Here is a 21,437-nt window from a genome sequence, read left to right on the forward strand (position 1 = left end):
AACTTAGAACTTCGCCGTCTTTGGTCTGACCTAAGCGTAGTACATAAAACCATCTGCTACAATATCCTACCAGCCAATGAATACTTCAGCTTCAACCACAACAATACAAGAGCATACAATAGATACAAACTCATGGTAAACCGATCCAAACTAGACTGCGGGAAATACGACTTCAGTAACAGCGTGGTCAACGCCTGGAATGCACTACCCGACTCTGTGGTTTTTTTCCCCAAATCCCCAAAACTTTAACCTTAGACTGTCTACTGTTGACCTCACCCCATTCCTAAGAGGTCTGTAACGGGCATGCATAAGCGCACCAGCGTGCCTACCGTCCCTGTCCTAATGTTTTCTTTTATTTGTATCCTTTCCATGTATTTATAATTAAATTTACACTTGTATCTGTCATAAAATACATGCTTGACAAAACAAACAAACAAACAAACAAACAAATAAATCAAATTTGGATCGGTCACTGGGACCAGAGATTTAATCTTCTGAGCTTTCAGAGTCATGCTGGAGCCCATCTTCAGGGAATTTCTCTACTGAAAATTCAAAAATTCATTTACTGACTGTTCAAAGTTACAGTGGTCCTGAAAAAAGTGATTTATGACCATTTTCACAGTTACAACATGCTTTCAGATACTTGGCAACTGGTTCATTATTATAACCGGTACTGTGTCCCAAGGTCATGTGATCCCCTTCTGACAAGAAAGGTCAAAGGGGAAGCCAGATTCATTTAACAACCGGGTTACTAACTTACTGACTGCAGTGATTCACTTAACAACTGTGGCAAGCAAAGTCATAAAATGGGGTAAAACTCACTTAGCAAATGTTTCACTTAACAACAGAAATTTTGGGCTCAATTGTGTGGTCGTAACTCGAGGACTACCTGTTTCATAATAATGAAATGAGTAGCCTCTCACCGACCAGTACGCTTCCATAGAGAGGATCTCCTCAGGGTGCCATCGGCCAAACAATGTCGACTGGCGGTCCCCAGGGGGAGAGCCTTCTCTGTGGGGGCACCCGCCATCTGGAACGAGCTCCCCCCGGAGATACGGAGGATCCTGGACCTGCGCGCTTTTCGCCGTGCCATCAAAACATTTCTTTTCCAGCAGGCCGGCCTGGCCTAACCTCTCTTTTAAACTTTTTAAAATTTTAAAATTCTTCAATTTTAAATTTGTCTTATGAATTTGGGGTGTTTTAAATTTCGTTTTCTGGGCCAATTATTTAATTGTATTTTAATGCTTTTTTAACATTTGTATTATATGTATTTTATCTGGCTGTTCACTGCCCTGAGTCCTTCGGGAGTAGGGCGGTATACAAATTCAATAAATAAAATAAATAAAATAAAATAATAAATTAATAAAATAAAAAAAGTAAATGATAATAATGAATATGAATAATTTAATTGTAATAATAATTCAAACAAATACTGGTCACATAACTTCCCAGACTTTAAAATGGTCAATAAGACAAAAAAACTGGATAGTGTATATACCAGTACCTGGAAACTGCCGATTAGAAGAGAAAGAACTGGGGGAAAAAAAATCACAAAATACAAAAATCAGCAAATAAAAGTAGAACGACTGTGGCAAAAAAAAAATGCAACAGGACCTTGGGTGCAATCCCAAAACAACTGGTTTAAAACTATATTTTTAAAAACTATATTTTAAAAACAATGACCATTTGGAGGAATTAATGACTAGCAATTATTAAATGTCTTGACATTTAAATAACCAATTAAATGTCTCTCATTCCCTACTACTTCCCTTTATGGTGCAGTTTATGTCCTTTTGATAAGCTCCACCATCTGGTATCCTCTGAATGTGCCGGATGTAGATGCACTTGGATGTCTATGCTCTTTGTGGTGGGTTTTTTTTTTTAAACTTTTATCACGACTGTATTTTAGAAACAAAATAAATGTAAGCTAATAGATAATGCTGGGGATGTGAACAAAGAACCTCCGCTGGATCAGAGCAAAAAAATAATTTTTTTTTTTTAGCCCAGTTAGCTCAGTTTCGCATAATGGTCCTTTGGAAGAATCTCTTCTCGGAAATGGATGCTGTTGTTCCAACTCCTAGGACTGCCACAGCTGTTCTGGCCATCCTCTTCTTACTTCTCCAACTTTGTGATGCCAACTGTAAGAACTATCTGAATTTTGTTTACCTTTTAGATTGGGAAAGATGCAGGAGGGGGAAACCATAAATACAGATCTGTAAGAATTGTGGGCTCCCCTGAATTTAGAACTTTTGGAGTTAGAATCGGAGACACCCAAAAAGCCATGTTGAGTGGAGGTGGTAGGACAGAAGACTGTTCTCATGTTCTCAGAGTATGTTCTCAGAGTAGAAAGATTGGGTTGATTCACCATCCCCCAATTTAGTACCCCTGATCCAGATGTTGAGAACATCATCTAAGAACTGGAATGAATCAAAATTAGGTGAAGTGTTAATACCACTTTATAATGCCTTGGTAAGGCCACATTTGGAATACTGTGTTCAGTTTTGGTCGCCATGATGTAAAAAAGATGTGGAGACTCTAGAAAGAGTGCAGAGAAGAGCAACAAAGGTGATTAGGAGACTGGAGGCTAAAACATATGAAGAACGGTTGCAGGAACTGAGTATGTCTAATTTGATGAAGAGAAGGACTAGGGGAGACATGATAGCAGTCTTCCAATATCGCAGGGGCTGCCACAAAGAAGAGGGAGTCCAGCTATTCTCCAAAACACCTGAGGGTAGGACAAGAAGCAATGGGTGGGAACTAATCAAGGAGAGAAGCAACCTAGAACTAAGGAGAAATTTCCTGACAGTAGAACAATTAATTAATGGAACAACTTCCCTCCAGAAGTTGTAAATACACCAACACTTGAAGTTTTTAAGAAGATATTAGATAACCATTTGTCTGAAGTAGTGCAGGATTTCCTGCCTAAGCAGGGGGTTGGACTAGAAGACCTCCAAGGTCCCTTCCAACTGTTTTTCTTTTCTTTTCTTTTCTTTTCTTTTCTTTTCTATTCTATTCTCAGGAACTGATGGATTTCGGGGTGGGGGTGGGGACAGCATTTGAAAAGAAGCTGGATGATCATTTATCAAGGATGCTGAATTAGTGTCTTCCTGCAATGGGTAGGAGCCTGAGCTAGGCAATCACAAGATCAATAGAAAAAAAAAGCTATCATTCTTTTCATCTGCAGGATTCTGAGAACGGTTTTCAAATACATCTAGAGGGGACCAAGTTGGAGAGGTAACTGAGCCAGAAAGGACAGGAAAATAGTAAAATACCCACAGGATTTCACGTCAATTAATTTTTCCAGGAAGGGCTGGAAAGATTTTCTTGGAGAGCCACTAACTATTCTTCATTGTAGACAATACAAGTGACGGCTGTTTGCAAGACTAATTATGATTCAGTAACTGTGAGAAGGATCTTGGAGTCCTAGTGGACAATCACTTAAATATGAGCCAGCAGTGTGCTGTAGCCCCAAAAAAGTCAATACAGTCTTAGGGTGCATTAACAGAGGGACAGAATCAAAATCACATGAAGTGTTAGTACCACTTTATGATGTGTTGGTAAGACCACACTTGGAATATTGCATCCAGTTTTGGTTTCCATGATATAAAAAGATATTTGAGACTCTTGAAAAAGTGCAGAAAAGAGCAACAAAGATGATTAGTGGACTACAGGCTAAAACATGAAGAGGGGTTGCAGGAACGGGGAATGTTTAGTCTAATGAAAAGATGGACTGTGGGTGACATGATGGCAATTTCCCGCTATCTCAGGGGCTGCCACAAAGAAGAGGGGATCAATCTATTCTCCAAAGCACTTGAAAGCAGGACAAGAAGCAATGGCTGGAAACTAATCAAGGAGAGAAGCAACCTGGAACTAAGGAGAGATTTCCTGACAGTTAAAACAATTAATCAGTGGAACAATTTGTCTCCAGAAGTTGTGGGTGCTTGAACATTGGAGGTTTTTAAGAAGGGATTAGACAACCATTGGTCTGAAATGGTATAGTTTCCTGCTTGAGCAAGGGTTTGGACTTGAAGATTTACAGATTAACAGAGTTGGAAAGGACCTTGTAGGTTATCTAACCCCCCATCCAAGCAGACCCTACACCATTTCTGACAAATGGCAGTCCAGTCTCTTCTTGAAAGCTTCCAGTGATGAAGCTCCCACAACTTCCAAAGGCAAGCTCTTCCATTGGTTGATTTTCTCCCTGTCAGAAAATTTCTCCTTATTTCCAGGTTGAATCTCTCCTTGTTCAGTTTCCATCCTGTCAGATGTAAATGCCTTATTCCCTAATGTGTAAATAATGTATATATGGGATATCAGGGGTTAACTTATTCTTTGACTCTTAATGTATTCATAATTCACCACTCCCACTCTTGGCTCCACCCTTTGTATATATAAGGAGCCACCTTCACCATTTTCTTTGCTTCTATCTGTGAATATTCAGTGAATATAGAATGCCTATTATAATTAAAGAGAAATATATTTAAACCTCTAACTCTTATTACTATTATTGAGTCTGATCCTGAAAATATTGCAACAAGCTGGTAGCAGAGGATGGTTAATTGACTCAATAAATACCTAAAAATGTCTAAGAAAGATAGGCCCAACACCAGGGCCTACAGCAAAGAAATAGAAACTGAACAAGAAATAATCAACGAATCCACAAACGCGATTTCGAGAGAATCCGGAGAATACACCACTGAAGAAGAAGAATTAATAAATGAAAATGATGGCCAGGAGGAAATCGAAATAGAAAATAACGAACTCAGGTCAGAGATATTGAAGTTATTAAAAAGCCAGAAGAATGATGAAAGCCTCATCGCGAACCTCCAAGAAATGCTGAAGAACAGCGGAGCAGCGAGAGAGAAAAACATCGCTAAAGAGAAACCCAAAGACCAAAAAACTGTGAGTGATATGACTACAGAGAAAGTCGTTATGAAAAAGAAAAAATGTGATCCCGCGCGAAATTTTGAATGGCAGCCATCTTGGTTTCAACAAGCCTCCAAAGTGAGCGAAGCAGAGCCAATCAAAATGCTCAGTTCAAAATTTCTGGCGCGAAAAACGTTATCAGACAACGAAAGTGAAAAGGAGGATTCAAACTCTTCGGAAGAGCCAGAATCAGAAAGTGAAGACGACTTAACGAAATCCCAAGTAAAGTCAGCAATGAAGACGCTTTTTGCTGCATTTGGGCCAAAATTAAAAATTTCCAAAGCGCCAACGAAGAAGCAAGCGAACAAGCCGATACTTCAAGACCTGCACGCTCCCATCCTGACTTCGAGAACGACGACGCCCGAGCCCAGAGAACCATGTCGATTTCGCCCTACACCGCAGACCGAAGCAAGTGCCAACGCACCCAAAAGAAAGAGAAGAACAGTCGCCGCCATCAGAACTCCTAAGACCGAGCCAGAGACCGACTCGTCTGAAGAGGAGCGGAGCGAGCGAGCTACAATGGAGAGAACCTTCCACGACGACGCCAAAGAAGAAATGAACAACGCGCATGTGCGAAACTACGTAGACGGTCCGGAAAGACTTGAACTGGCCAGAGAACCGCGCAGACTCGTTGCGAGCATCCCCATGCCGTTTTGCAATTTCCTACACTTGCGAGACCACGGACTACCTCAGGTTGTAAGTAATGGACAAAATAATGTGGGAAACTTACCCAGTGACTTCCCAAAACTTAGGGTTGATGGCATTAATTTGCAAGAATGGTATCAACAGCTCCAGGTTGTCTTTATGAAAGAAAATTTACTATTTTTTATCACTAGTCCCCCAAGAAGACCTTGGACTTTAAAAATAGATTGTTTACACCATAAGGCATTTTTCTTAATAATATCTAGCGTGTCTCCTGCAATATATCATAGCATCAAACCAAATCTAACTGTTTCAGAAATAATTCAATGCATGTTTAATTTGTTTCACAGCGATAGTGTAGCTACCACCACAAGAATGTCTAAGGACTTCTTTTCTTCCAGAGTAAAACCAGGGGTTTCCATAAGTGAGCATTTAATATCTTTAAACAAAATAAGAGCTGAGCTGCATTTGAGGGGGGAAGTGATTTCAGATCAAACAATGAAAAGTGTTATTATCAATTCACTTGATTCATCATGGGATAGTTTTATGTCACACTTAGACACCATCAATCTAGGATATTTATCAATAGAAAGTCTGTCTAACAAATTGATAGCAGAAGACAATTCAAGAAAAAATCGTTATAGCAATCACACAGAACACAAATCTTTTAGAAAGGTAGCTTTCCAAGAAAAATATAATGAAACTTTTAAATGCCACAATTGTGGGTCCAGGGAACACAATAGAAGAGATTGTCCCAAAATTTCAAAGGAAAGGCATAGGTCAGAATATAGGAATAAATACAATTATAGACAGTCTTCCACAGATAGACATAAATATAGAAGCCCACCAAATTACAGAGAAAGTAGAGGGGGCAGAGAAAATTCAAAAGAGAGAAAATCTGGTTCACTGAATGGACTAAATAAACAAGACAGCACTAAAACGCAACAAAATGAGAACAATAATTGGCTTATTGATTCTGGGGCAACTAATCACACCACTAATAACAAAAATATATTGTCTTCATTTACAGAAGATAAGTTTGTAATAAAGGTAGCTAATCAAGAAAAAGTTCAAGTATTAGGCAGAGGGAATGTGACCTTACCCGGTCTAGGAAAAATAGAGGGGGTATTGTTAATACCAGAAATACCTCATAACATACTAAGTGCCATAAAACTAAGCAGAGATTCTGACATCAATATAGTTTTCTCAAAGGGAAAAGCAACTTTAGAGAAGAATAAAACAAATGTAGGCACTGTGATGATTAAAGGAGGCCTACCCTATCTGATAACAAAAGAAAGATGGTTACATAACATTGATTCAAATATGGAAGATTGTATTGAGGCAGATGATGAAAATATTAGTAACAGTGACAATGATGAATGTAAAATATCTCATGATCACACAGATACACACAATGAGAAGAAACCAAAAATAGGTAAACCAATTCATGACGAGTGTGCTCACATCTTACATAGGAAGTTAGGACATGCAAGTTTTCCTGTAGTACAAAAAATGACTGAACACGCAGAAGGTGTCAAAATAAAAAATTGTGAAAATTATTTGGAATGCTCAGTATGTAAATCTACTAAACTAAAAACTAGTCCCAGGCCAAAAAAATCCACCAGATCAACTAACAAAATTTTTGACTTAGTACACATGGACTTAGTTGGCCCATTAACTCCATCAATCACTTATAGAAAACGTTACTTCCTAACAATAGTAGACGATTACAGTCGCTATGGTTTTGTTTACACATTAAAACACAAGGATGAAACCTTTCAAAAATTTAAGGAATTTTACAAACGCATAGAAACACAACATAATATCAGAATAAAACAAATTATGACAGATAGGGGATGTGAATTCATGTCTAAAGAATTCTCCCAATGGTTAAAGGATAGAGGAATGCTACATTACACGTCTAGTCCATTTTCTGCGTTCCAGAACGGGATTGTAGAGAGAAAGAATTCCACATTACAAACCATGATTAGGTGCACATTAGAGGATGCTGGTTTAGGCAAACAATTTTGGTCAGAAGCCTTACATTATTCAAATTACACTCAAAATAGAACCTGGTCCAGTATTGTGAATAAGACACCATATGAGGTGATGTATAATAGGAAACCAAAATTAGCACACATGCACATATTTGGGGTTACTGCAGACGTACACATACCTAAACAGTTGAGAAGAAAGGGAGAAAACGTATCCAGAAGACTAAGATTTATGGGATATGAAACTGGCACCAAAGGGTACAGATTCATTGATAATAATAACAAATTTATAGTTTCCAGAACAGCTGTGTTCCATGAACAGGCCAACTGGTCTAAATTACATCTTAATGAAATATTTCCAAATAAATGCAAAGATACAAAATCTCGTGAGGAAGGGACAATAGAAAATCAAAATATCAACAAAAATAAAAACAGAACCAAAACATGGACAAATAGTCAACACAAAATAAAGACAGACACATTAACAAAAAAGGAAGCAAGATATTTGCATGACTACCATAGCAAACCTGAAAGAGCTATTAGGAACAACAGAAATCAAATACCAAATAAATACAGAGATTACATAATGCATATGGATGGTGAACAAATAACACCTAATACATATGAGGAAGTATTAAAACTCCCTCGTGAAGAAAAGGAAAAATGGGAACTAGCTATGAAAAAAGAGATGGAAAGTTTGCAAGGATTAAATGTATTCACACCTGCGATTGCACCTAAAGATAAAACAATTATTGGTACCAGGTGGATTTATAAAATTAAGAACCTAGAAGGAGGCAATACCCTATACAAAGCTAGATTGGTTGCACAAGGTTATGCACAAAAATATCCGGAGGACTATACTGACACGTACTCCCCCACAGTAAGAACAGAGAGTGTTAAAACAGCTCTAGTAGTAGCATCCGCACTCAATCTTGATGTGTTTCAATATGACATACAGACTGCGTATCTACACGCAAAACTAGATAAGGAAATATATGTAAGAGCACCTCACAGTCAATACACTAATAAAAATGAAATTTGGCTATTGAACAAGAGTTTATACGGATTAAAGCAATCTGGCAAAAGATGGTACGATTGCTTGGTAAAAGTACTTAAGACCATGGATTTCAACGCTACCACTGCTGATAACTGTTTCTTTGTCAAAAAGAGTGATGATTACATTGAATTTGTATTGATTTATGTAGATGATATTTTATATATAGGAAAACACAAAGAGAGAAGAGAAATCTTTGTAAACAAGCTAAATGAACATTTCTCGTTGAAATCTCTAGGTAAAGTAAACAAATATCTTGGTGTACAAATTAACAAAACTAGAAGGGGATTCAAACTTACTCAGAAAGATAAGATTATTGAACTTCTAAACAAATGCAATTTAAACAATGCCAAACCCTGTGACACTCCTATGCAAACTGATTTCCTTAGAAATACTGATGAATCTTCCCCTGAATTCAAGGATAATACATTTTATAGATCAGTCATAGGTTCACTTCTTTATATATCTAATTGGACTAGGCCAGATATTACATTACCACTCAATTTATTATCAAGGCACGTTAGCAAACCAACAATGTATCACTGGGAAGCTGTCAAAAGAATTTTAAGATATCTGAAAAGTACATTAGACTTTTGCCTAGTATTAGAACCTAGTGATAATAAAGAACCAAAACTTACATGTTACGCAGATGCGGATTGGGCTGGAGATATATCATGCAGAAAAAGTACTTCTGGTTATATTTTTCTGTTAAATGACTGTCCAGTTTACTGGTACACTGGCAAACAAGAACTGGTAGCCACTTCAACCACAGAAGCGGAATATGTTTGTTTATCCAAAGCTGCAAATAACCTTGTATGGTTTAATGATTTAATTTCAGATGTTTGGAAAAAACCTGCTTTGCCTTTTGTTATGCATGAAGACAATAAAGCAGCCATTGAAATATCTAGATCCGATGCCATTGGACAAAGATCCAGGCATATAGATATAAAATTTAAGCATGTGAGACAATTGTCTCAAGATGGATTTATCAAAGCAGTGCATTGTGATACCTCTGAACAATTAGCTGACATATTGACGAAGCCTTTACCTTCTAAACAGCACAAATACTTAACTTCCAAATTGTATGTCTTATATTGTCCTGAATCTGAATGTAATTGGTGTTGTATAGCGAACCGGCATTTAGAGGGGGATTTGTCAGATGTAAATGCCTTATTCCCTAATGTGTAAATAATGTATATATGGGATATCAGGGGTTAACTTATTCTTTGACTCTTAATGTATTCATAATTCACCACTCCCACTCTTGGCTCCACCCTTTGTATATATAAGGAGCCACCTTCACCATTTTCTTTGCTTCTATCTGTGAATATTCAGTGAATATAGAATGCCTATTATAATTAAAGAGAAATATATTTAAACCTCTAACTCTTATTACTATTATTGAGTCTGATCCTGAAAATATTGCAACACATCCATTATTCCTTGTCTGGCTTTCAGGTGCTTTGGAAAATAGCTTGACCCCCTCCTCACTGTGGCAGCCCTTCAAATATTGGAAGACTGCTATCATGTCTCCCCTGGTCCTTCTCTTCACTAGACTAGCCATGCCCAGTTCCTGCAACTGTTCATTGTATGTTTTAGTCTCCAGTCCCCTAATCATCTTGGTTGCTCTTCTCTTCACTCTTTTTGGTTTTTTTTTTCCATTTAGAGAAGACACCTGTGTAAATGGAAAAGGGGAAAGGGTGGGGGAGAAAGAAAATGTTATTATATAAATATACATTTATGATGATATGTGTGAATTTAGTAAAATGAAAAAGTAATTGAAAAGAAAGTAAAAATGGGGATTGCTCGAATACCACTTTGGAAAATACTAAATTGAAAATGAATACAACAATGGAGAGAGAACAGAGGAGAGAAGAGAGGAAGGAGAGAGAAGGAAAGAAGAAAGGGAAAAGGAGAGGAAGAAAGAGAGGGGAAACAAGAGTAGGAGAGAAGGTTAGAAGGGAGGAAGAAGGGAGGTGTGGGGGAAAGGAAGGGGAAGGAGAGAAGGAGAGGAAGAAAGAAGAAAGTAGACGAGTAGATGGAAGAAGGGAGGGAAAGGAAAGAGAGGAGAGGGAGAAGAAGGATTGTTGTAAAACAAGGGAGATGAAATGGTAGAAGAGCAACCCCGAATATACTTAAATTGTTTAGGCTGAAGATTCTATTAGTATGAAAGTTAAAAGAAAATACGTATGTTAGATAAGAAATTGTACATTTAAGATATGTTTATGAGAAAAAAAAAATAAAAACCTTTTTTTTTCTGCGCTCTTTCTAGAATCTCAATGTCTTTTTTATGATCCTGTCAATGGGCCATAGCTTGCCTACCGATCCTTTTGCTAGTTAATCTCTTCTTAAGTTTGGGGACCTAATGATGTCTTTTCTTCTCATAGTTGTATACACAGAGAGAGGCTCTTCCCTAGAGTTGCCCTGTCCATGTCCATCTTGTTCTGGGAGTAAAGAAATATCGTGGTATTGTGTCCAGCAACACCAAACAGTTTTACTCTTCCGCAAATTCTCCAACAACCGTATACAACGTTTTCCAGTTGCCTGGAGCTGGCTCGAGATGCTTCAGAATAACTCGCTTCAATTTCGCCATGTGAAGGATAATGACACGGGTCGTTACTGGTGTGACATGAAGCATTTTTATGATCTCGTGGTGGTGAGAAGTAAGTGAGGTAGCATTTGAAAGAGTCAAATCCCAATAACACCTTTTATGCCTGAGGCTCTTCTGAAACTGGTTAGGTCACACTTATAATGGAATAACACAGATGGAAAGGAACTTGGAGGTCTTCTCATCCGACCCACTGTTCAGGGTTTGGCAGATCTCCAAAAACAGGAATTTGTTGTCATTGTTAACAATGAGGAATATGGTTAATGTTCTGACCTAAGCTTCCTTAGAAATTAAACAGCACAAACTTTGTCCTGGCAAGCCTGTTTAATTCATAGTTTCATTTACAGTCCGCAAGGCTTGATAAAGAGTCTTTCAGAGGAAGGTTATCAACACCCACCTATCTCATGTGGAACGCTGCCGAAGAGCTAATTTCCATACGCAGGGCAAGGCCAAACTTGGCACAGAGTCACAAACAGAAGTTTCAAATCTTGAATCAGCCAGACGAACTAATTGCTTCCTGCAAAAGCTCACGTTCTGTTCGCTTCTCTTTTATGTCTTATGGGAGGGGCCAGTCATCTCCAAGCCTCACTCCCAAGTTGACCCTGTTTCCTTAATTGTCCCTGTCTCCTGGCATCTCTTCACTGGGAACAGGCTCACGCTGTTCTTCTGCCTCACCGGAGACTCCAGAGGCAGCAAAGAACTACCAAATGGCATTGGCCCCCTCTCTGCCTCCAACTCAGAGCACTCATCAGAGCCTTCCTCAGACTCCAGGATTGGCCTACGTTCCTCCTCAACCTCCCCACTGTCCGAATCTGCTGCCAACTCTGCTGGCCGCTGGTAGACCACAACAGTTAAGACATCTGCAGACTAAGCAGAAAATGGTGGATTTTTGCCACTCGTCACCAGATAGATCATGGGTGTCAAACTAGCAGCCCACGGGCTGAATGTGTCACACCCAGGGCCGGATTTTCCTATAGGCTAACTAGGCTTCAGCCTAGGGCCTCAAGATCAAGAGGGGCCTACATTCAAATTGTTAGCAAAATTAAAATTACATTTTCACTATAGGTGAAAGGGCCTCATAAGTGGAATAGCCTAGGGCCTCTTTTCATCTAAATCCGGCCCTGGTCACACCCAGGCCACACCCATCCCAACTCCGCGAAGGGGAAAAATGTTATGATACATCATGTAACGGCAATGTAACGTGGCAAGTTTGACACTCCTGAGATAGATAGATACTTGAGGCCAGACAAATTATCCTGGCACCAGAGGCAAAAAAACCTCCACTAATTGAGATTAGTGCAGCATCTCCTGGGCCAAAAACATTTCAATGCAGTACAGGAAGTCCTTGATTTATGACAATTTATGACAAAATTTCTGTTGCTAAGCGAGACACATGAGTTTTGCCCCGTTTTATGATCTTTTTTGCCTTCAGTTGTTAAGTGAATCATTGCAGTTAAGTTTATTAAGTGAATCTGGCTAGTAGTCATGCTAGAAATACTTTGAAAACTCCTTCCAGAGGGGAGCAACAGAAATAGACCGTGAAGTGGGTGTATGGGGTCTCTAACGATGCTTTGAGCTCTAAGCACATAGCACCTATAAGCAGTATCCTGAATAACAGGAAGCAAGCTTCTCGGCTGTCCATACCACTCTCTGTAGGGACTTTCTATTTGAGGCACTGCTAGCACCAAACCAAACAAAGATGCAGTTTGTTAAAACGCCTCTCATTTGTGCCTTTGTAAAAAGTGGCCAGGACAGAAAGAGAAAAATGTGCTCTCAACGTCCGATGCAGGAAATGCAGACACTGGTTTGCATGGTTCACTAAGGATGACATGTGGAGAGACGAATTCGGATTCTTAGATTGTGAGTTCTAGTCTTGCCTTAATCATGAAAACCAGCTGGATGACCTTAGGGCAATTGCTTTCTCTCTCTCTCAGTCCAACCCACTTACAGGGTTATTTGTTGGGGAAAATAGGAAGAGGAAAGAGTATTATGCAGTGGTGAAATCCAATTTTTTTTTACTACCAGTTCTGTGGGCGTGGCTTGGTGGATGTCGCTTGATGGGCGTGGCATACTGCAAAATCTCCATTCCCACCCCACTCCAGGGAAAGGATACTGTAAAGTCCCTATTCCCTTCCCACTCCTGGGGGAAGGATATTGCAAAATCCCCATTCCCACCCCACTCTGGGACCAGCCAGAGGTGGTATTTGCCGGTTCTCCAAACTACTCAAAATTTCCGCTACCGGTTCTCCGAACTGCTCAAAATTTCATCTACTGGTTCTCCAGAACCTGTCAGAACCTCCTGGATTTCACCCCTGGTATTATGTATGTTCGCTGTCTTGAGTTCTCTATACAAATAATAAAGGTGGGTTAAAATATAAACAAACAAATAAACAATCCAGTGCTGGCTCTGCTCCAGCTGCAATTGTCTACTTTGATTTCTTGTTGAACATGTCTCTTCCAGGCAGTCAGCAAAGGTTGGAGTCCTACCAGGCTGATAGCATGTGCTACATCTTGAGCTGTTTATTCCCATCCAAGGAATTCTACAGGGAAGTGATAACCTGGTGGGAAGGTGGAAAACAAATCCTGGATGCTGATCAGATAGGAAGACCCAGCATATTTAAAGGGAAAAGGGCCTCTCAACTCCACATTTGTGTGAAAAAGAAGACTTTGGAGAAAACCATGAAGAAGCACGTCCAATGTCGCTTTGCTCAGAAGACCGAAATCACGTTCAAGTTGATGGATAATCATCATGATCGCTGTGCTTGTAGCACCTTGATGCCTTCTTTTCAGGGTAGGTTTCTCCTCCTGAATACAGGTGGTCCTCAATTGACAACTGTTAAGATTAATGACTATTGACTGTGAAAATTGATTTACGTCCAATTTTCACACTTTTGCCCATTGCAGCATCCCTGCAGTCAGGTGATCAAGATTTGAGTAACTGGCATGTATTTATGATGGTTGCAGCATCCTGGGGAGTCTTGGGATTGTCGTTTGCAACCTTGTAGAGTCACTTGACAATCACATGATTCACTTAACTTTGTTTCCTGACTGCTTATTTGTACCCTATGACTTTCATTAAGTGTTGTACCTTATGATTCTTGATGAACGTATCTTTTCTTTTATGTACACTGAGAGTGTATGCACCAAGACAAATTCCTTGTGTGTCCAATCACACATGGCCAATAAAGAATTCTATTCTATTCTATTCTATTCTATTCTATTCTATTCTATTCTATTCTATTCTATTCTATTCTATTCTATTCTATTCTATTCTATTCTCAACTTCAGTGGTTCATTTAAGAACAATGGCAAAAAGGTTGTATAAAGGAGCACAACTCATTTAACAATTGTCTTGCTTAACAAGGGAAATTTTGGACTCAGCCGTGAATGTAAGTCAAGGACAACCTATATTTTGGAATGTTATAGGTTGTTTTTTTTAGAGCTCATTCTTTCTATTGCTAAAGTCTGGGTATAAGTATTATTTCTTTTCTGATCAAACAGCGCCACCTATGTGACAAGGAAAGGAATCCCATGTTTTGTAGAAACACAGGGGTCTTTGGGGGAAAAAGTTTGCAGAACATAGTTCCTTCCACGGTTTTTACTGATCATAAATTAATTGTGCTTTGTTTTTTCATTTATTTTGTAGTTTATGTTCTATGGTTTTATACTGATCATTATTATTCAAAATACAAAATAACATATTGACAGATCACCTAAATACAGTTTAAAAATCCCGAAGTTAAATGAAACAATCTTTAAAGAAATAAAAAAAGAAACCAAAAGCAAAGCAAAGGATAAAAAAGCTTAAAGAAAAAACAATGTTGACCCAATTTGTTGATTGCCCCCAACCAGAGATATTTTATCTTTTATTATCTGATAGTTAAATTCCTCTTCCTTCCAGAGATTTATAAACTGCAATGTAACTTTTTATATTTATTCCTTATATTTGGCCACTTGTTCCTGAATTTTCCTCAAAGGCTAAAATGGGAAATCTATTAAGGATACCATCGCAAAGATAACAATGTTAAATTCTGCATGTTGCCACTTTGTGGGAAAAAAAATCCAATTCTACTCTGCCTGTGTTGAGACAAGGAGTGATGTGTGTGTGTGTCTTTGTGTGTATGTATATGTGTGAACAAGGTGGGGAAATTGCACAGTATGATGTGGAATTATGTCCTTTCCTTCAAATCCCTCCACTCCATTATTAGCGACTCTTCAAAGTTATAACCTATTTGAAAATAAGAACTTATGACCCGGATCTGAAGTTCCAATGGCCGCCTCCCCCCCATGGTCATGTGACCACACTTGGTTGCTTGGCAACATGGCTGCAATTACAGCCATTTAACCCTGTAGTCATGTGATTGTGTTTTACAATGGTTTTGCCGAAAACCAACACTTCAGCAAAACTGTGTCCATCACAAAAATGGATCCACGCTTACGATTGCCATGCTTGCTTAGCAACTGAGCATTTGCATTTAAAACTATGGTGATTCGCTTAATGCTGCAAAAAGAATATAAAATCAGATCAGTCCCATAACCAATTGATTTTATGACTGTTATGACTTATGACTATAATGGACAGACTCCCTTACCGGGGTGAAATCCTACCGGTTCGTAGCGGTTCGGGCGAACCGCTAGGGATTATGGGCATCAGTTTGCTGAACCGATAGTAATTACTTCTTCTTGGCCCCACCCATGCCTGGCCGGTCACCGCTCACCTCTTCCGGCAGCTCGATATTCCACAGAATTCAATGTTAAATGCAACAGAGAGAATGCTAACTTTTCTCCCTCCATTCAGAACGGAGCTGCTGCAGCCTGTCCCTTTAAGGTAGTCCCCAGCTTGGTGGGTGTGGCAGGGGAAGGATACTACAAAATCTCCATTCCCACCCCACTCCAGGGGAAGGATACTGCAAAATCCCCATTCCCTCCCCACTCCTGGGGGAAGGATATTGCAAAATCTCCATTCCCACCGCACTCTGGGGCCAGCCAGAGGTGGTATTTGCCGGTTCTCTGAACTGCTCAAAATTTCCACTACCGGTTCTCCAGAACCTGTCAGAACCTGCTGGATTTCACCCCTGCAAATAATTCTACCTACTCAAGTTTTGAATCTCTCTAGGATTTCAGGGCTGAATTTGATGTAACCTCGCTTGAAATGACAGGATAATGGGATCTTAAATATATAAACCTTGATATGCTGTACTTTTTTTTAGTTTTTTTCCTGCTGATGTTCTCTCTTTCTGCCTTTCCCTAGATATCGGGACAGTGAAAAATGATTTATCGTCTCAATGCTCAAAAGTCAACATAAATGGAGTACCGTGGATTCCACTGGCAGTTTGCATTATATTGCAATTTTTGATCATTCTTACTCTGGTGGTATTGTGGAGGAGGAGTTGTAGGTAAATTGAAATCATATGAATTGGATCTTGGGAAGACATTAGGATTAGTCAAACTGCGGTGGCTCAATGGCTAAGACGCTGAGCTTGTCGATCGCAGTTCAGCGGATCGAATCCCTAGTGCCGCATAACAGAGTGAGCTCCCATTACTTGTCCCAGCTGCTGCCAAACTAGCAGTTTGAAAGCACATAACATAAAAAATACAAGTAGAAAAATAGGGACCACCTTTGGTGGGAAGGTAATAGTGTTCTGTGTGCCTTTGGCGTTTAGTCATGCTGGCCACATGACCACGGAGATGTCGTCGGACAGTGCTGGCTCTTTGGCTTTGAAATGGAAACATCCTCTAGAGTTGGGAATGACTAGCACATATATACAAGGGGACCTTTATCTTTTTAAATAATGATAGTGACATGGAAAAATGCAGTGAAAAGTTCCAAAATAGCAAAAGGTCTAGAGACCAAGCCTTATGAGGAACAATTAGTGTGTCAGGCAGTGGTGGGATTCAGCCAGTTCGCAACACTTCGGGAGAACCGGTTGTTAACTTTCTGAGCAGTTTGGCAAACTGGTTGTTGGAAGAAATCATTAGGGCAGAGAACCGGTTGCTAAATTACTTGAATCCCACCACTGGTGTCAATCATGTGAGATGGGAGACAAATGAACGAACGAATGAAAGAATCAATGAATGAATGATCTGGATATGTTTAACTTACCGAAGAGGTGACCAATAGGAGATATAATAGTTGTTAAATATCAAGGTTGCCCACCACAAAAGTGGGCACTGATTTATTATCTGTTGCCCCAGAAGGTAAATAAACTAAAATAAATGGTTGAGGCTGCAGAAATTTGATTCCAGATAGAAACTGCCACCATATGTGAACAGACAGCCAAGGAATTGGTCTGCCCTATGAAGTGGTGAGTTCTCCTTCATGGTAGGTCTTCAAACAGGAGTTGGATGACAAATCCCTTAAGGTTCCTTCCACTGCAATCCGTTATAGGGACTTGAAATTCTTACCTGAAATCTGGATGGATGAATCACTGGACATCAATACATTGGATATGGACACAGTTTAGGGAAGGGGTCTCCAAACTCGGCAACTTGTGGACTTGTCCACAAAGATTTGTGGACTCCCTCCCTCCCTCTGGAACAAATGAGAACCCAGAAAAATTTGTGGAACTCTTCAGGCTTTTAATCTTAAGAGGTTTAAAGGTAAAGGTAAAGGTTCCCCTTGCACATATGTGTTAGTCATTCCTGCCTCTAGGGGGCAGTGCTCATCTCCGTTTCAAAGCCAAAGAGCCAGCACTGTCTGAAGACGTCTCCGCGGTCATGTGGCCGGCATGACTAAATGCCAAAGGTGCACGGAACGCTGTTACCTTCCTACCAAAGTGGTCCCTATTTTTCTACTTGCATTTTTTACGTGCTTTCGCTAGCTTTTACTGCTAGGTTGGCAGAAGCTGGGACAAATAACAGGAGCTCACCCCGCTAAGAGGCACTAGGGATTCGAAGCGCTGAACTGCTGACCTTTCGATCGACAAACTCAGTGTCTTAGCCACTGAGCCACCACGTCCCATTTAAGAGTCCCTGAGTCCTTCGGGAGAAGGGCGGTATAAAAATTTAAATAATAAAATAAAATAAATAATAAAAGAGGTTTAGCTTTAGCCAAATCAGCTTCCTTTGGCAGGGAGCTGGGCTATATAGACATTCAACATACTATTATCATGGTATAATAATGATCCTTCCTTCCTTCCTTCCTCCCTCCCTCCCTCCCTCCCTTCCTTCCTGGCTATTTATTTATAGAAACATTTCTTTATTGCTTTTTTGTGTGTTGAAGATACCCTTCGATTTTAGCTTATCATCTACACATTGCCTTTTGGCCAGTAGAGGGTCCTTGATGCAAATCTTCACTTTGGATTCTGCTAATTTTTGCAATCTCTTCTTTCAGCCAGAAGTATACAGACCATCTGAAGAAGCCCCAGAAAGGTGGGTATACTGATATTCACAGCTTTCATGTCTCCATTTTTGGCTGTCTAGATTCTGTTCAAAAGGGGACCAAGCTTGAAAAGGAGGACATAAGATTGGATAGAAAACCCAGATCAAATGAATTCTGGAGAGTTGAGGGGAACAATTTCTTCAATTATTGTTGCAAAGGATGAAAGATGTGGGTGGACATTACTGAAAAGGCTGGTTAGAACTATTCTTCCTAATTAGTGGATAGTCTACATCAGGGGTGTCAAACTTCCTATCATTGAGGGCTGCATCAGGGTTGTGTTTGATCTCAGGGAGGCCGGGTGTGTGTGGCCAGAGAGGGCATGGCTAGCTTGATGTCAGTTGTGTTGGGGCACCTGTGGTGGCCCTAGTGCTCTGCCAACCTCCTAAGCTCCGTTTTTGGCTGGGACGGCCTCCTGCAACTCTCTGCCAGTGAAAACGGAGCTCGGGGGTTGGTGGTGCTCATTGTCAGAGGGTTGCAGGAGACCGTCCCAGGCAAAAACAAAGCTCATGAGGGCCACACATACCCCCACCCCCCAGCTCTGTTTTTGCTGGCAGAGGGTTGCAGGAGGCCATCTCAGCCGAAAATGGAGCTTGTGAGGGCCGTGTGCATCCCCCCACCACCACGGCAGAGGCATCGTGGGTTGGTCCTTCGCTGTTTCCGGGGTGGCCCCACAGGCCAGATCAAAGTACCCTGTGGGTCAGATCCAGTTTGACACCCCTGGTCTACACTCAAAGAGTTGGGTTTCTATTGAGAAGTTGAGGCTTTATATGCCCAGAAGCTTCATCATGCATTACAGGTTGTCCTCAACTTAGAACCACAATTGAGCCCAAACTATATATCACACACACAAAAGTACACTTTTTTAAAGGTTTCTAAAAGCCATCTGCATCCTTGTGGCTGAGAACTTCAGATATATACCTTTATCTATCTATCTATCTATCTATCTATCTATCTATCTATCTATCTATCTATCTATCTATCTATCTATCATCGTCTGTCTGTCTGTCCTTCCGTCTATCTGTCTGTCTGTCTGTCTGTCTGTCTATATGTCTGTCTGTCTGTCTGTCTACCTACCTACCTACCTACCTACCTATCTCTATCTATCTCTATCTATCTTTCTGTCTGTCTGTCTGTCTGCCTTTCTATCTATCTATCTATCTATCTATCTATCTATCTATCATCGTCTGTCTGTCTGTCCTTCCGTCTATCTGTCTGTCTGTCTGTCTGTCTGTCTGTCTATATGTCTGTCTGTCTGTCTGTCTACCTACCTACCTACCTACCTACCTATCTCTATCTATCTCTATCTATCTTTCTGTCTGTCTGTCTGTCTGCCTTTCTATCTATCTATCTATCTATCTATCTATCTATCTATCTATCTATCTATCTATCTATCTGTCTATCTGTCTATCTGTCTGTCTGTCTATCTGCCTTTCTATTTATCTATTTATCTATTCTATTTATCTATTTATCTATTTATCTATTTATCTGTCTATCTGTCTGTCTGTCTGTCTACCTGTCTACCTGTCTACCTGTCTATCTCTCTATCTCTCTATCTATCTATCATCGTCTGTCTGTCCGTCCGTCTGTCCGCCGGTCTGTCTGTCTATCTATCTATCTATCTATCTATCTATCTATCTATCTATCTATCTATCTATCTATCTATCTATCTATCTATCTATCTATCTATCTATCTATCTATCTATCTATCATCTCTGTCTGTCTGTTTGCTTTTCTGTCTGTCTGTCTGTCTGTCTGTCTGTCTGTCTGTCTGTCTGTCTACCTACCTACCTACCTACCTACCTACCTACCTACCTACCTACCTACCTACCTATCTACCTATCTATCTATCTATCTATCTATCTATCTATCTATCTATCTATCTATCTATCTATCTATACGTCTGTCAATCAGTCTGTCTGTCTGTCTGTCTGTCTGTCTGTCTATATTCTCCCTCCCTCCCTCCCTCCCTCCCTCCCTCCCTCCCTCCCTCCCTCTCTCTCTCTCTCTCTCTCTCTCTCTCTCTCTCTCTCTCTCTCTCTCTCTCTTTCTCAAATAGACTTTAAGTTTCATGTTCTGCCCTTTGAGGAAAAGGAGGGGAAAAAACTGGCAAAAGAAGCAAACATCTATGGAATCTTTTATTCCATTAGAAAATCCTTATTTTAGGAATGCAAAGTTTTGGCTAGTTTGGAACAACACAATGATTTTTAACTTGCTAGTGCAAACGGGTTTACTTACTCATTCTGCTGCCTCTGCTAATTACAGATATCCCCCTATCTGAATACACACCAGAGATCTACGAGAATATTTAACCAGGAGCACCACTGTGACAAAGGAAATATTTTGGTTCTCAGTGAGTCAAACAACCTTGGACCAAACCCAGCAACTCTTGAGCAATGTTATGGTTCTAACATTTTCCTGGCTTTTGTGTGTGTGTTTTTTTAATCCTGCCAGGCTGTTCTTAATCCTCTGATCAACCTGCCAGGATTGTAGCTCCCATCATCTATTGGTTAGGTTGGCTGGCGAAGATAGGTTGATTTAATATAGCACATCAGGAAAGCACCAGAGTAGATAGGTCAAAAATCAACAACAAAGCCTTGGATTTGGGGGGATTTCCTCTCATCTGAATTAAAACAGCCTCCACCCATCCTTGAGTCAGCAGAAAAACAATAGAGGGATGACATGTACTGTCTCCGCGACTGATCTGTCTCCTGCCTCAGTGTCAAGTTCACGCAAACACAATGTGATTTTTCTCCAAGTAACAAAGCTGAATGGATTCAACGCACTTTGAAGCTGCCTTTGGTAGATATCGAAAATAGGAGGAAAATACTATTT

General features: G+C 40.0%; 1 protein-coding gene across 1 annotated transcript; it reads left to right on the forward strand.

The window, feature by feature from the left end:
• The first annotated feature begins 1,967 nt into the window (after positions 1-1,967).
• Positions 1,968-21,017, forward strand: LY6G6F (lymphocyte antigen 6 family member G6F). The gene is made up of 6 exons (XM_034421741.3): positions 1,968-2,140; positions 11,004-11,279; positions 13,686-14,015; positions 16,476-16,620; positions 18,558-18,595; positions 20,868-21,017. The coding sequence occupies exons 1-6, from the start codon at positions 2,026-2,028 to the stop codon at positions 20,912-20,914; spliced, it is 951 nt and encodes a 316-aa protein (XP_034277632.1). The 5' UTR covers positions 1,968-2,025; the 3' UTR covers positions 20,915-21,017.
• The last annotated feature ends 420 nt before the right edge of the window (positions 21,018-21,437 follow it).

The sequence above is a fragment of the Pantherophis guttatus genome, chromosome 2 (assembly GCF_059756535.1).
Source record: "Pantherophis guttatus breed Tessera chromosome 2, ASM5975653v1, whole genome shotgun sequence".
Classification (NCBI taxonomy): Eukaryota; Metazoa; Chordata; class Lepidosauria; order Squamata; family Colubridae; genus Pantherophis; species Pantherophis guttatus.